The sequence below is a fragment of the Suricata suricatta genome, chromosome 8 (genome assembly GCF_006229205.1).
Source record: "Suricata suricatta isolate VVHF042 chromosome 8, meerkat_22Aug2017_6uvM2_HiC, whole genome shotgun sequence".
Taxonomy (NCBI): domain Eukaryota; kingdom Metazoa; phylum Chordata; class Mammalia; order Carnivora; family Herpestidae; genus Suricata; species Suricata suricatta.
The window spans coordinates 46,616,619-46,632,588 of record NC_043707.1 but is presented as its reverse complement, the minus strand read 5'-3'; the positions used below and the strand labels follow the sequence as shown (position 1 = coordinate 46,632,588).

Genomic DNA, 15,970 nt, shown 5'->3' with positions numbered 1-15,970 from the left:
GAGGCTCCAGGTTCCGAGCTGTCAGCGCAGACCCCAACATGGGGCTCGAGCTCACGAGCGGTGGGATTATGACCTGAGCTGAAATCAGATGCTTAACCAACTGAGCCACCCAGGCGCCCCACAAGTTGCTGACTTTTGAATTTGTGGCTGTTTTTTCCTCTTACTGGTGGTTTTTTTTTTAATTGAAAGAAATTTACCCACAGAAATGAACAGATCTGAAGTGTATAATTTCAAACAGCTCAATAAACCCATAGAACTCACGGTATTGATACAATAGTTTTTATTCGTCTACAGAGTTCTCTTATGTTCTTCCCAGTTGGTTCCTGTCCCCACCCCCACCTCTCCAAGACAGACCCTGTTTTGATTTCTGCCATCTTAGATTAATTTTCCCTGGTTTAGAATTTAATATAATTCAGATCATACTCTTTTGTTTCAGACATTTTTCAGTTAGCGTAATGATTTTAAGATTTATCTGTGTTCTGGTGTGTTTTAACAATTCATCCTTTTCTTTTTAAATTTTTGCTGAATGGTATACTGTTTTCTGAATATGCTATAGTTTGTTTTCTATCCTTCTGATCACAGATAGACATTTGAGGTGTGCTATTTGGGGCTATTATGAATAAAGCTGTTAAGAACATTCTTACACAGGTTTTCTTGCAAACATGCGTTTTCATTTATTTTGGATAAATATACCTTGGGAGTGGCATTGTTGGATCATACAGTTAAGCGTAGAGTGAAATTTGTATGACGCTACCAGACCCGTTTTCAAGAGTGCTCGGACCATTTGATACCATTTGATGTATACATTTGATACTTTGAGAGTCTTAGTGGCTTCCAGAGAGTTGTTTCTTTCATGGAATGGGATACTTGTAACCTTCCAAGTTGAAGACCTATTTGTTCATAGGTCAAGACCATTGCCGCCACCCACCAGTCCTGGTCACAGCCTGTCCACTCATAGATCATAGTTTTCTGATCATCACTAGATCCAAGGTTGTTGTTCAGTTACCAGGTCCCTATCATGTCGATTCAGCTGTCAACTTACACTAGATTTTTTGAAGTTGCTATCTTACCCATGAATTTCACCCAGCTTGTTCCTACATCCGACTGTTTTTTTTTTTTGTTGTTGTTTTTTGTTTTTGTTTTGTTTTTTTTTTTTTGCTTGGTTTGGTTTTGGTTTTTTGCAAGTTAAATCATGCACACAAGTCTCTGAGGCAAAAATCTCTTTGGACCCCCTGTGGCTTCTCATTGTGTTTGTAGTGAAGTCCGGCTTGCCAGAGAAATAGCAGAATTGTTTGAAAATCTTAACAACTGGCACGTGGTAAACGAAGAGACTGGTTGGTCCGACTGGAAACTACCTCAGAGTTTAGAGAGAGAGAAGGTGAGAAGGTCAGAGTGCCCTGCGACAGTCTGGTAGTTCCGTGCCCTCCACATTCCCCACGTCGGTGGGCATGAGCTTAGGGAGCGCGTTTCGAGCTGTCCTGGCCATCTGCACTTGAATTTGCCTGGCTTGCCCACTGAGAAACATTGTCAAGGAGCGCTTGGCACTGAGACTTACTGAAAGAAAGTAGCTGCAAGTCAGCTGTGATTCGGGCATAGCAGCGAAGGCTCTTCAGAGCTGCTGGAGGGGAGTCTACTGCCTCGTTCTTCCAGAAGTGGGACTTTGTCAGCCTTTATAACCCAGCCACGAATTGATGCGAGAACACAGAGTTTTCTTTGTTTTTTAATTAAAAAATATTTTTTAATGTTTATTATGTTTGAGAGACAGAGAGCAAGCAGGGGAGGGGCAGAGAGAGAGGGAGACACAGAATCAGAAGCAGGCTCCAGGCTCTCAGCTCTCAGCACAGAGCCCGATGCGGGGCTCGAACCCACAAACCACGGTATCATGACCCGAGCTGAAGTTGGCTGCCCAGCCATCTTAGCCACCCGAGTGCCCCCACACAGAGTTTTCTTATGCTGTAGGTGAGCCTGCGTATGTTAGCCTTGCAGCATAATTGGGAGATTCCAGCATGGGGGATGATAATTAACATTATAGGAATGAATCATCCAACAAACACACCAAAAGGTTAGACTCTGTTTTTCCTGTTTGGAAAGGTCAGTATATGATACACTTTGAAAAATTCTGACGAAAACCATGCAAGTTAAAAATCCCTGTATTTAAAGAGTTAGCTTCCATTTTTTAGGATGCCCGTGGGTATGGGCTGGTTCAGGAAGGAGGGCCCTTCCTGGGCACTGTGTCTACAAATGCTGCTGCTTCGTGGCATTTACCAGTGACCTGTTGCCCATGCGTCTTCATGCTCCGTTTTTTCCCCACCAGGATGACAACTGGGGAGAGACCACCACGGCCATCACAGGCACCTCAGAGCACAGCATATCACAGGAGGACATTGCCAGGATCAGCAAAGACATGGAGGACAGCATGGGGCTGGATTGCAAGCGCTACCTGGGCCTCACTGTGGCCTCGGTCCTTGGACTGCTAGTGTTTCTCACCCCCATTGCCTTCATCCTGTTACCCCCCATCCTGTGGAGAGATGAGCTGGAGCCCTGTGGCACAATTTGCGAGGGACTCTTCATTTCCGTGGCGTTCAAACTCCTCATCCTGCTCATCGGGACCTGGGCACTCTTCTTCCGCAAGCAGAGAGCCGACGTGCCGCGGGTGCTTGTGTTCCGTGCCCTTCTGGTGGTCCTCATCTTCTTTTTCGTGGTTTCCTATTGGCTGTTTTACGGGGTCCGCATTTTGGACTCTCGGGACCGAAATTACCAGGGCATTGTGCAGTACGCAGTGTCCCTTGTGGACGCCCTCCTCTTCATCCATTACCTGGCCATCGTCCTGCTGGAGCTCAGGCAGCTGCAGCCCATGTTCACGCTGCAGGTGGTCCGCTCCACCGACGGCGAGTCCCGGTTCTACAGCCTGGGACACCTGAGGTAAGGGCTGCCGACTCACATCTTGCTTGCAGACAGCATGGGAGGGGTGAGGACAGGTGCCAGGACCAGAGTCTGACTCCTTCCCTGAGGTTTTTGGGAAGACCTGTGTGTGTGTGTGTGTGTGTGTGTGTGTGTGTGTGGTGGGGCGGTCTCTGTCCATTGACTTTCCTGACCGCTGGGTGGGGGGACACAGTTGCTGGCTGTCATCCAGGCTGGCGTTTTGTTGGGTGAGCTCTCAAACGTGGCAGCTCCCAGCAGTGTTGGAGGAAGGATGCCGAGTGATGGCTGCTGGCCTTGCCCCTGAAATTGGCCCGTGGGCAGCGGGCAGAGTGGCCAGCGCCTCTGGCCTGCTCAAAATGCTCCACCTGGTTTACCTCCCTGTCCTGGTGCAATCGCTCATCTTTCCTCTAGCTTCCACTCTCAGAGGCATCCTGGTCTAGGCACTAAGTTAGGTGGCCACTTAGTGACCCTCCAGTGGAGAATCAGGGGCACAGAGAGACCCTGAACTTGGAGAGTTGAGTGTTTTGAGAATGTATATATGTGGGACGAAGTGAGAAAGACATTGAGCTGCCCACTTTAAGTCTGTGTACATTATCTATCTGGTGGTTAACTAACACAAGTGATGGTCACATTTTGTATCGTTTATTTTATTTTTATTTATCCTGAGGTAAGCACTTTGTCATGTTTAGGTCTCGTGGAACCCCTTGACGTAGGCAGCATGCCTCCCAGTGTTACTGATGAGGAAATGGGGGCTTTGTAGAGACTGGTAACAGCTGGCCTTGAGTAGGAGTCACCCAGTTGTCACTCGGCGAGGCCTCTGTTAATGCCTGCCTTGTGGTATGCCTCGCCCGGTGTGGATGGGACCATTTTCTGTCTGTTTCCTCCCACACATTGAACAGGGGGCTTAGGACAGGGCCCGTGTCTCCCTCTCATTGCGTCTCACTCAAGGGTGACCAGGGAGTGGATGGTCTGGGACAGCTGATGGCCATCCTGCCGGGCTCTCCTGCCTCCCCGGGTGATACGTGCCAGTGCGTGTAAGCTGCCAGGCACGCGGTGAGCTCCCAGCTCCTCGTGGGCCTTGCGGACTGTGATCACGTAGCTGGCAAAGCAGCCAGCGTCGGCAGGGGCACCTTAGCGGGTCTCAGAACAATGGGCTTTGTCATAGGCTTGGCTGGGACACAGGAAGGTGGCCCGGCCCTGGTGTGGAGCTCAGTCATACCGCTAAACCACCGCACACACCCCGTTTCGGTCCTCTGGCTTCGCCTGTGCCACCCCAGGACTGATGGTGAGGGAGGGGGAGCTGCTGCCATCCTGACCCATCCTGGGAGGGCATAAGCATCTGAGTCACACGCTCTGCCCAGCACGACCCTGGTTCCCGAGTCCTTCGAGGATGCCGGTGGGGCTCTGAAGGCAGGTAAGCCGCTACTGCTCATTCAGCTCTGCCCTCTTCCCCCGTTTTACGGTGGAGAATGACAGCGGGCTCGAGTTAGACACCTGCCGAGTGTGCCACCCTGCGCCGGTAGCTCCTGACACATGGGGCTCTGCTGAATGCTCCCTGGCCACAAGGACCATTGCCGACCCCAGTGCGGGTGGGGGACACGGGGGCAAGGCCGTGGCGGCAACAGAGCCCGGAGGGGGCCAGTGCGTCCCAGGATGGGACAGGTTGGGCCCAAGGTTTAGAGGGTGGAGAGCAATCTAGCTCTGGCTGCAGGAGAGACGAATGATCTTTGGGACTCTGAATGCAAATGTCAAGACGCTGGTCTCGGCACTCATTGCTGTGAACCCCGTCTGGGGAATGGAGGTGCGGAAGAGCTAAGGGGAGCGGTCTTTCCTTGGTCGCCCTGGCAGTGGGGCTGGCTTCCTCTCCACAGCCCCCACCTTGCCCGTCCCTCCGAGACTGGTTGCCCTGCACACCGGACGGGGGTGCGGACAGACGGTACACTCGTGCCCTGCTCAGGAAATGGACGGTAGTCCTGGCACCTCACCACCTGGCTGGGTGGGCCCCGATGGGAGTGCAGAGCCACCCGCACCTTTCCGGTGGTCCTCACCATGAGCAGCACTGCCCAGCCGTTCCCTGCCCGCCCTGAAGCCACTGCCCCCAGCCCCCCGGGAACCCGAGGGGAGCACCTCGCCAGCAGCCCTAGGGCGGAGTGTGCCAAAGACCAGATGCCCTGGTCTTTCAGCTTTTCTCCAGGGCCTTCGCTCTCCTCCTCTGCCCTCTTCAGTAAGGCCCTCTTTGTCCTTGTGTGGAGTCCCTGCTTAAGGGGGGTGGGGGAGCGGGGATGGTGGCCGGGGAAGGGGAGACACCTGTCTCCACAACTGGAGCCCTCAGGCAGGACCGACCGCCCCTGTGACAGCCAGGCTGGGCCAGCGGGCTTGGCACCTCTCCCTGCTGGCACCACGTGGGCTCAGTCACCCGCGGACTCTTGGGCTAAATCCAGTCCGAACCCAGCAGTGGCTGGAAGAGTCACGGGGCCAGAAGTAGAACTTCTAAGCCCTTTTGTGATGTGTGGGCACAGAGGGGTGGGGGAAGCAGAGAGACTGAGCGAGTCCCCGGGTCAGGATAGCAGGTGTTCCTCAGCTGATGCGCAGGTCTGTTCCACTTTCCCTTGATGTTAAGCCTTCCCTATGGCAGTGACCTGATAGGCTGAGGGGCAGGGCCACGATGAGTTCGTAGTTTCTGCTTTGTCCTCAAAGATGATTTTCTTTAATCGACTGAGCTATTTTTGAGAACTGTCAAAAGAACGCCTATTTTTTCATTTCTTGAAGCAAGTAGGCTTCTCGTTAGCTCTTGTAAGAGGTACGGTGACCCTGCTTGCCGGCAGGAATGGAGTTATGGGCTTATTTGAAAACTTCCAGAAAAATAAAAGATTATTGTGGTGCAAAGTGAGATACTATCAATAGATATGTACGAGCGTTTGCCCAGTGCCTTGGGAATGATGGCGGTTCTAGATGTCTGCTGTCATTGCCCTCTCTTGCCCTGTCAGGGGTGGGGGGCAGGTGGCATGGGGCTGCCACTCTTTGCAGAGGGGAGCCCAGGGGTTAAGCATCTGATGCAGGTCATGATATCATGATTTGTGAGTTTGAGCCTCACATTGGACTCTCTGCTGACAGCTCAGAGCCAGGAATCTGCTTCGGATTCTGTGTCTCCCTCTCTCTCTGACCCTCCCCTGATAATGCTCGCTCTCTCTCTCTCTCTCTCTCAAAATTGAATTTTAAAAAGAATTTAGAGGAGAGCCCGGGCTGCAAGATCAAAGACCTGTGTGTCTTCCTGGGGGACGGATCCCACGGGGGGTGGGGAGGCGGATGGCTCCCCTGCAGCACCCCGCGTCTCAGCACATCTGCTTTGTAATTCTGCACACACACCTCCCTGGTACTTATTTTGGCCCCATTCTCACAATGAGTTGCTGACTTTTCCAGGATTTCCCCAAATATGGGGAAGTTTTGATTTGACCGTATTTGGGGAGAAATCCGGAAGGAAAGGGAGACCAATGACATTTGATTGTCGTAATTAATAATTTCTCAGTTTTGAGAAACAGTTCACAGCCAAAAACTGTGACTGTTGGAGCATCAGAGCCAGTTGAATTGTCCTGAATCTGAGATGTAGGACAGCAGTTATAGTGAAAGCTTAAGGTAACAATTACCCAGTCCTTACCAGGTACCAGACTCCCTCTGTGCTGCTAACACAGAACTCATTTAATCTGAACAGTCCTGAGGGGCAGGCACTGTCATCCTTATCTTCATAGGAAGGAACCGAGGCACAGAAGAGTTAAGCAGGTTGTCTACTTGTGATTGTGGGAGCCAGGGTTTGAGCCAGGCTGTCTGGTTCCAGAATGTTCTTAACCTTTGCCCTGCGGTGCCTCTGTATAGATGTATCCATGTTCACACCACTGCTCTAAGAACACGGGAACAAACTCCGAAGCATTTCTGAGTTGCTCACCGTGGGCCCACCTGGGGGCTAGCTAATTTTTTAAAGTCGTGATTCTGTTGAACTCTCAGCTTCAGGGCTGGAAAGGAGAGTGCAGAGAGGGTTGTCACAGATACCTGGCTGGCTCTCTGCAGCCATTCCATAGCCCATTGGTTCTTTTTGTTCAGCCAGAGAGCACACAGAACCTGGACCTTAAAACCATAGTGGTAGGTTTGAGCCTTCGGTCAAAACTCTTTTAGCTTTCCTCTAGGTCACATGTCCCAAAGAAGACCCCCCCACCCCAATACCACCCCACAACGTAGTAGTGTAGAGCAACCTTTAATTATCTTATGTTTATTTCCCACAGTTCTGTGGGCCAGTCTCAGCTGGGAGGTTCTTTTGCTGGCCTGACCAGCATTTTCTGTGTGACTGTGGTCATGTGGTGAGTTGGCCAGAGCTGCGCTTTTCTCTGCCTATATAGTCTACCATCCTTTCCCTCCCCAGAGAGCACTTTAGGGGGAGTAGTTTCTTCATCAGGGAAGCTAGACTCCCTCTGAGGGTTCTCAGGAACACAGAAGCCTTCTCCGGCTCGTACCTGGGACTGGTCCAACACCACTTCCCCTGCATTCTCCTGTTAAAGCCAGTCCAAGCCCCTGCACCAACTTCTCTGGGCACAAGGTGGGGGGCTATGAGGAGTCGTTCACTGGGGTCCACCATGTAGCTGACTCCCAGAGCCGCCTTGGGCTCTCATTCTCAGAGTCTGCTTATTCCTACTTTGCATACAGTTCTAACACTTAATTACCAACCTCTGTACTTCAAACGAGTCCACAAGTGACATATTTCAAGTGCAGGCTGCTGTAGGGAGGCACGTGAACATGGAGGAAACATGGGAGCCGGGAGTCGGCAGCAGAGAGACCGGAACTGCAAAAGCAGGTAGAGCTTGTGCCTGGTGACATTGACCCGGGTTCTCTGAGATCCTCATCTGATTCGGCCTGCAGCCTGGCACTGTTTGGACTTCTAGACATGCTTCTTTCGTTGACTTGGAGAGCATCTCGTAAACTGGTGCTGACCCTGCACCATTTTATCAAGGGTCCGGTTACGGGCCATACAGCTGCTTGTGCTTTAGAAGAAAGGATTTGTGGATTGCTTTTCAAAAAAGTGCAAGTTTATGGTCACGCATGGTCGTAGCATCGCTGTGTTGAAAGGAGTTGTTGCGTCCCACCCCCACCATTCATAGGTGGAAATGAGAAACGTGTATTGGAGAATGGCGCAGAGAGCATCTTTGTTATAAAGTGGGAAGGAATTTGGCTGAACTATGTTCTGGTGTTGTGTGGCAGGGAGAACTTGTGAGTGGTGGAATTGGATATTTAGCTGAAGAATTTTAAATAGTTTTTTCTTAATATATATTTATTTATGTAGCATGCACGCAAGCACAGGAGCAGGGGAGGAGCATAGAGAGAGGATCCCAAGCAGACTCCATGCTGTCAGCACAGAGCCCAACACGGGGCTTGATCTCATGAACTGTGAGATCATGACTTGAGCTGAAATGAAGTCAGTTGCTTTGACTGAGCCACCCAGGAGCCCTGATGTTTAGTTGAGGAAATTTCTACGCAAGGTGTTAAAGATGCAGCTTGGATCCTCCTTAACTGCTTATAGTAAAATGTGACAAGAGGGTGATGTGTTGCAGAAGGAAAGGTTGTTAAGCAAAAGGGAATCCAAACCTGAAGATTTGGAAAATTCCCAGCCTATCCATATCTCAAAAAATGACACAAAAGAGAACAGCACCAAAGGTGTGGTCACACTGCTGTTTGATGTTTTCTAAAGTTTAGTTATTTGTGTTTGTCTATGAAATCTCTATGCCCAACGTGAGGCTCGAATTTATGGTCCTGAAATCAAGAGTTGCATGCTCTATCAACTAAGCCAGCCAGGCACCAACTATTTGATTCAATCAGGATTAGATCATGTATTCCATCAGAAGCCAAGAATAAAGATGGGAAGATGGGTTTTAGAGAGAAGGGGATGTAGAGTGAAGGAAGGGGATGTAGAGTGAAGGAAGGGGATGTAGAGTGAAGGAAGGGGATGTAGAGTGAAGGAAGGGGATGTAGAGTGAAGGAAGGGGATGTAGAGTGAAGGAAGGCTGCAAACATGCCTTATCCTCGAGAATGACCCCAAAGAGGGTCCAGAGACCATTAGGCCTCTACTCCCACTAAGGCCCGTGGGCCAGGTTGCTTCCTCAGCAAGAGCTGCTTGGGCAGGACCAGCCCTGAGCCCCAGGGACATAGCATGGAACCAGAGGATGGTCCTGAAGATCAAGATCTTAAGACCTAATGAACTTGGCCTTGCTAGGTTTTGGACTTATTTTAGACCCATCAACCCTTTCCTCCAGTTTCTCCCTTTTGGAATGGGAATGCCTAGCCTATGCTTGTCTCCTGAATATAGTAGATGCACCTAAGTTGTCTGGTTCCAGGTTTGCAGCCGGAGCAGAATCTGGCCTCAATGTGGTTTATACTTTGAGTCTCGGCACTTCCACAAGACTTTGCACATAGAGCTGGTACCAGCATGAGTCAAGACCTTCTGGGCTGTTGGGATGGAATTGGTATAATTGCAATGGGAGAAGAACATGAGTTTTAGGGGCCAGGGGTGAAATGTTATGGATTGAGTTGTGTCACCCAAAATTGATAGGCTGCAACACTAAACCTTATGTGGCTTTATTTAGGGGTGGCGTATCTGAAGAAGTAATTAAGGTTTACATGAGGTCATAGAGCTGATAAAACTCATGTCCTTATAAGAAGGGACACCAGAGAGAGCTTGCACGCTCGCTGTCTCACCCCTGTGCTCACAGATGGAGAGAAGGCCACACGTGGATATCGTGAGAAGGTTGTCATCTGCAAGCTGGGAAGAGGGCTCTCGCCAGTAACTGAATCAGTCAAACCTTGGTCTTGGACTTCTGGCTTTCTGAACTCTAAGAACATATGTTTGTGTTGTTAAGGGTATTCAGTCTATGGTACTTTGTTATGGCAGCCCGAGCTAAGACAGGAACATTACACACTGGTGACGCCTGAGCCCAGAGCCCCAGGAAGACATGGGCTCAGTGAGTGCAGTTCAGCCCTGTTGGAACAGAGCTCATATTGTCCCTTCTCCAGCTCACGCCTGCGCCCTCCCAGCTCGAGTGGGAGCCTTGCTTCTCTTGAATGCACTTCGGTTTTGTAGTCAACAGTGAGAAAGGGACGGTCTCCAGGGGAGATTAACGATACTCCAGTAATTCCAGGGTAGATCCACCTCCCCTTGAAATCTTCGGTCAAGTGATATCCAAACTGGTAATTACACCACTGATCAGATTGGACTCTCATGCTGGGCTGTGGGCTAGGTGGCTCAGTCAGTTAAGCCTCTGACTTTGGCTCAAGTCATGATCTCGTGGCTCATAAGTTCAAGCCCCATGTTGGGCTCTGTGCTGACAGCTCAGAGCCTGGAGCCTGCTTTGCCTTCTGTGTCTCTGCCTCTCTCTCTGCCCCTCCCCTGTTCATGCTCCGTCTCTGTTTCAAAAATAAATAAACATTAAACAAAAAAAGACTGGCATCAATGGTTTGGGGTGGACCCAGTACTATTGGCTACAAAGTTGGGGAGTGTTTTTTAATTGGTCACCAGAGGTTTTGGCTCATGTCATTTATGATCATGGTTTCATACACAATTTCATTTTTAGAAAGGTACGTTTGGTGTAACTGCTTGTCAGCAAAGATGTTTGCCAGCGTCCACTCCCACCTCCCAAAAAAGCAAAGGACAAAAACGAATAAAAGCTGACGAGTAGAGCGGAAGGTTTTTGCTCAGGTCAGCATTGCTGTGGGAGAATTGTGAGGTCTGCCCTTTGTGGTTTGGCCTGGGGGCACCTGTTAGAAGTGGCTGTGATAAGGGTGTGAGGCGATGGACACTGCGGCCCTGTGTTTGGACAGCTGCCTCCTGGCAGCGGCCACAGCTGGGAAGCCATCCCTTGCACAGTGTCTGCCCATAAGTCCTGCTCCGAGCCCGAGAGGGGTCAAGCCTCACGCAGCACAGCCACTGAGGGCCACAGAGCCCGTGGATGCAGAGCTGGTGTAGATGGCCTTCCCGCAGGGCCACAGGTGGCTAGGATATGCCAGCACACAAGAAGGCAGTTGGACAGGGGTCCGCTTTCTCTGCCCTGCAGAGCCTCTGCCCAGCTCTGCTCTGTGCCCATTCTGGCTCCGTCTCCCTGCCAACGCAGGTCCAGTTGGCCAGGCTGACAACCCTCAGAATTCCAGACTTTTCATGCTCTGCTCTCATGGTCCTTCCCAAGGCTAGAGGTACCGATGCTGAGACACAGGAGCCTGGATAAGAGAATGCCAGGGATGCCTGGGCGGCTCAGTCAGTTGAGCGACCAACTTCATCCAGCTCAGGTCATGATCTCGCAGTTCATGGGTTCAAGCCCTGCATTGGACTCTATGCTGACAGCTCAGAGCCTGCAGCCTCCTTCCAGTTCTGTGTCGCCCTCTCTCTGTGTCCCTCCCCTGCTCGTACTCTCTTTCTCCTCTTTCTCTCAAAAATAAATAAACATTTAAAAAAAAAAAAAAACCAGAGGTAATGCCAGTCAAGCATCCTGGGTGGGGCTGGAGGTCCCTTAGTTCCTATCGAGATCTCTGTCGTAGAGAGAGCCCGAAGCAGAGCCGGAAGCAGACGGTTGTCTTTGATGTTTATCTGGTGTGATTCAGCTCAATAATTCGAAGCATTGAGAAAGCCGCATTTCCAACCCAGGCAGGACGGGCAGGTGCAGCCCAAATTGGGCAGTGCAGGGCGGTGGCGGTGCTGTGGGGTCTGTGCCCTGGCCCGGAAGCAGAGCTGTGGACTCTCCAGACAGACGACCATGGCAGTAGCCAAACCTGCTGCATATGGGGAGGCATGTCTCAAGTTTGCCAACATCTTTGCTGCAGGGAAGGCCTCCAGGGGGGCGTCGGGGCCATGACGGGACCCCCTTCTCTGACACCACCCTCAGGACTGCCCCATGGATCATGGCATTGCCGCCAGGAAGGGTGATGTGTAGGACAGTCACCCTTATTCGATGTCTGGTTCCTGGGTCCAGAGGAACCAGGCCGGCGCGTGTAGCCGTGAGCCACCTCTGGTGCTCACAGACACCTTCCTGGGGGACAGAGTGTGGCCTCCCCTCCGGTCATGTTCCCAGTGTGGTCTGAGTGCTGCGCGGGAGGGTATTTTCCAGGGTGATCGTTACATCGGCAGTGGGAACAGTAAAGTGCAGAGAGAAGGGCTCTGCTGCTCCCCCAGACTGCACTTTACAGGCCATTCCTTGGTGACCAACCCGCTTAGAGCGGTTTCCGGCCTCTAGTGTCCGTCTCCTGATGGGGGGCCGGGGGCCCTGCTGCAGGGCTTGTGGGCAGCCCCGTATTTGGTGTCTAGGACAGCGACACTTTCTAGCTCCTTAATACTGATTCAGAGAAGTAGATTCTTGAAGCTTCCGTATAACTGGGGAGCCTGCAGGCCCCGGTCGGCCTGGGAATCCGCATGGCCTGAAAGGGAGCCTTCCAAGCCTTGGCAGCAGGACAGGGTCCCCCCTCCCTGTGGGGCCTCCCTCAGGGTCAGTGGTCTGCCTCCCATCCCAAGACCCCAGGCACCAACGTGTGTCCCACCTGGCCTGTTGTGAGAGACTCCTTGGAAATCCAGGCTTCTCCCCAGATCTTTCTGTCCTGATCTGTCCATAAACACAGTCCATTTCCCATTTTTGCCCCTCCCTTTCCTCAAGTTCCAAGGTGATTTTGCCTGTTACCTGTGTGGGATTCGTGTAAGCCACATCCCCAAAGGCACTCACAAGACAAACATTTTAATTAAAAGGCAGAAAGGCCCAGAGACACAAACACTCTTGTGCCTGGTTCCCAGGAGAGGTGGCCGTGGTGTTCAGGGGCTAATTATCCCCGCATCTCTGGGACTCAACGTGAATATTGCTGCAGATTGTCCTGTCTCCGCGTCCCACCAGAGTCACGTTATCTTCACGGCCAGGCCACAGCAAAGCCCACACACACACCCAGGCTGCAGTCTTGCTGACTCTTGTGGGGAGAAGTGAGATAAAACCGAGTCCCGTCCGCCAGCTCGCCCACAGTGGGAGTTTTCACAGAACGTCGAACCATTTGAGTTTTCTCAAAGACCCCGGGGTCAGGCCTAAAACTCAGTCACTGGATCAGACTCCTACTTGAAGGGGAGTGAATAGGAGAGAGGGGAGCCTTGGTGCCCAGGCAGCCTTTCCTGTTAGCATGCCCTGATCTTCCCAGACGCCTCACCTTCCTCCTGCCCATGCACGCCCTTGCTGTCCTGCCATCCTCCATTCTCCAGCCTGACATTTGCCACCGCCTCAGCCTGGTCCTGCTCTCTACCGGCCTCCATCCATGTTGCCCTGAATACAGGTGCGTTCGCTCCAGAAGCTGCTGTGGGACACAGACTGGGTGGCTTAAGCGGTTTCCTCTCCCGGGAGGCGAGGAGTCTCAAATCTAGGTCCTGGCAGGGTGGTGCTCCCTCTGAATCTTCTCTGGTCTTCTGAGCTTCTGGCGGCCAGCCGTCTTCAGCCCTCCGTGGTTTACATCCACGACAGCACAGTCTCTGCTTCCTCATTGTGCGGCGGTCTCTGTGTAGGTCCCCTTTTCTTCAAGGAGACCAGGATGCCCTGAACTTACTGTGATTCCACCCACAGAAATCCCATTCTCAGGTCCCGGGTGTGCACGTGGATTTGGGGAGACCCTCTCCACCCTTCTGCAGCAGAGTCTCAAAGCTGTCTGGGACCCAGCAGGGTGGCGCTGGTGCTGTTGCTGTTTCACACCAGCCTGCTTTGCCCGCACTGCTCCTCTGCCCGGAATTCGCTTTAGAGCCCATTGTCCACATGGCATGGCCGTCATCCATCCTTTAAGACTTAGCTCAGAAACTCCACTTGGCCACCTTTGCAGATCTTCACCGGGTACCCTCCACCCCTCCCCTGGTCACATGTTCTGTCACTGTCGGCAGGTCCCCACCGACAGGAGTTAAGCCTCCTGAGGTTCTGTTCATATCTGTATCCAGACCTTTGGGATCCAGAGGGTGCCCCTAATTCATACTAGCCTGTGAGTGGTGTTGGAGACACTGGTTGTTAGGATTTGTTTTTGAGTGTCAGCATCCATAGTTGGCTCGTAGAGTAATGAGTACTTGCCCTAAAAGCAAGCCTTTGCAGATTTTGCTGTGACTGGAGCACTGCCCCCTCAGTGCCTTCCTGTGGGTGCCCCGGGGGCCATCAGAATAATGGCATCTGGCATGTATGTGGGGCATTAACATGTAAGAAATGCTTCCACATTTTTCATGCATGAAGAAAGCTGTTCTTGTTGACAGAGCTAAAGGGAGCAAATGAGCATTTAAAAAGAAGTGGCTGGGGGTGCCTCGGCGGCTCAGTCGGTCAGCTCAGGTCATGATCGTAAGGTTTGTGAGTTCGAGCCCCGTGTCGGGCTCTGTGCAGATGGCTCAGAGCCTGGAGCCTGCTTCAGATTCTGTGTCTCCCTTTCTCTCTGCCCCTCCCCTGCTTACACTTTGTCTCTCTCTCTCTCTCTCTCTCTCTCTCTCTCTCTCAAAAATAAATAAACATTAAAAGATATCTAAAAAAATTTTTTAAAGAAGTGCCGAAAACCTGACTGAGGCCTCCCCACCTCAGGGGAAGGCCTTTCTGGCTGCCCGGAGACCCATGAAAGGCTGTAAAGCGTGAGCTTCTCAGACTGGCTGGGCTCTAACACCTGCATATTTCTGATTTTAAAAGCGTGGCTTAATTTAACTACAGAAGCCACAACCAAATCCAAGGAAAAGTGAACAAAACAGGGAGCTGTCCGTGTGTGCACACGTGTGCATACGAGTGTCTGCTTGCTTGCACACATTTTCCTAGGCCTCAGTGCCCTTATTTGCCCAGGAAGAGAGTTTAAAAGGGGGAAGTTTAAGGCCACAGTTGTTTCTTTCAAGCACATGATGGGCATGAAGGGGGGATTGGGGTCCAAAAGAAAGCAGTGGCAGGCCCGCTGGGTAGGACTTAGAGAAAGGTCATTTCAAGGCCAAGTGAGAGTGAACTGTGTTTTCACAGAGGGGCTGGTGCCGTCGGGGGTGTCATAAAGAGAATTGGTGTGTGGATTGGGGGGCTGGCCTAGATGGACTCTGGTTTCTCTGCTGCTTGTGTGTCTGCTTGGGTGAGCATTAAGGTTCTCTTCTTTCTGAGAAGGGTAACGCTTTGTGATTGAGGGTGCGTGGAGGGTGGGTCGTGCTTTAATGCCGGAGACTGCGTCAGAATCAAGCCCCGGCCAGCCTCGCCCTTGCTGCCGGTGCCCAGACTCCTTAGGAACGGGACTGTTTGTGTTTCTCTGGTGCTGTGTCGTGTACGGACGCGGTTCCTGCCGCTCTTTCATCCGCTCCTCCCGACATTTGCATGCAGCGCGAGGTGCTCTTGGTCCATCTTGGTTCTGGGGACCAAGAAATGGGCCCAGGAAGAGAAGGGGCTGTACAGAGCTGCTGGGTTGGGAGCAGGTTCGGGATCTGGGCCTTCTGAGTCCCAGGCTGCTCCTTGTTCACAGCACGTGCCCGAGGTACCTCCTGGTTACAGGGCCTGGTTTGCAAGAGGCCAGAGTTGGCAGGAAATGCTGCAGAAAAATAGACAGTAGTTGGAGTGCCTGGGTGGCTCCGTCGGTTGGGCGTCCGGCTTCAACTCAGGTCATGCTCTCACAGTCCATAAGTTCAAGCCCTGTGTCCAGCTCTGCGCTATCAGTGCTGGAGCCTGCATCAGATTTTGTGTCTCCTACTCTCTCTGCCCCTCCCCACTCACACTCTGTCTCTCTCTCTCAAGAATAAAATAAAACATTAAAAAAACAACCAGACAGTAGGACAGCTCCAGGACCTAAGTCACTAAGGAAAGGTGTGCAGAGGGGGTGTGTCCTCGCTTATTTCCTGTGGCAGTGCCCTCATGGTAGGGAGGATGGCACAGGGGCACATGGGGACCAGTGGGCCTCCCCATCCCACAGGGACACATGTACGCTCACGGTGCTGCCACATCTGAGCCATTGGCTTTGGGCCAGGTACTTTGGGATGCAGTATCTCATTTAATCTTGGAAACATACCTGAAGGGGCACCTAG

At 51.9% G+C, this 15,970-nt stretch overlaps 1 protein-coding gene across 1 annotated transcript in view; it reads left to right on the top strand.

The window, feature by feature from the left end:
- Window positions 1–15,970, top strand: part of VANGL1 (VANGL planar cell polarity protein 1) — a 40,712-nt gene that overhangs the window by 9,028 nt on the left and 15,714 nt on the right. The window contains exon 3 of the mRNA XM_029948350.1: window positions 2,315–2,922. Coding sequence (XP_029804210.1) covers window positions 2,315–2,922 — 608 coding nt within the window. The remainder of the gene's footprint in view (window positions 1–2,314; window positions 2,923–15,970) is intronic.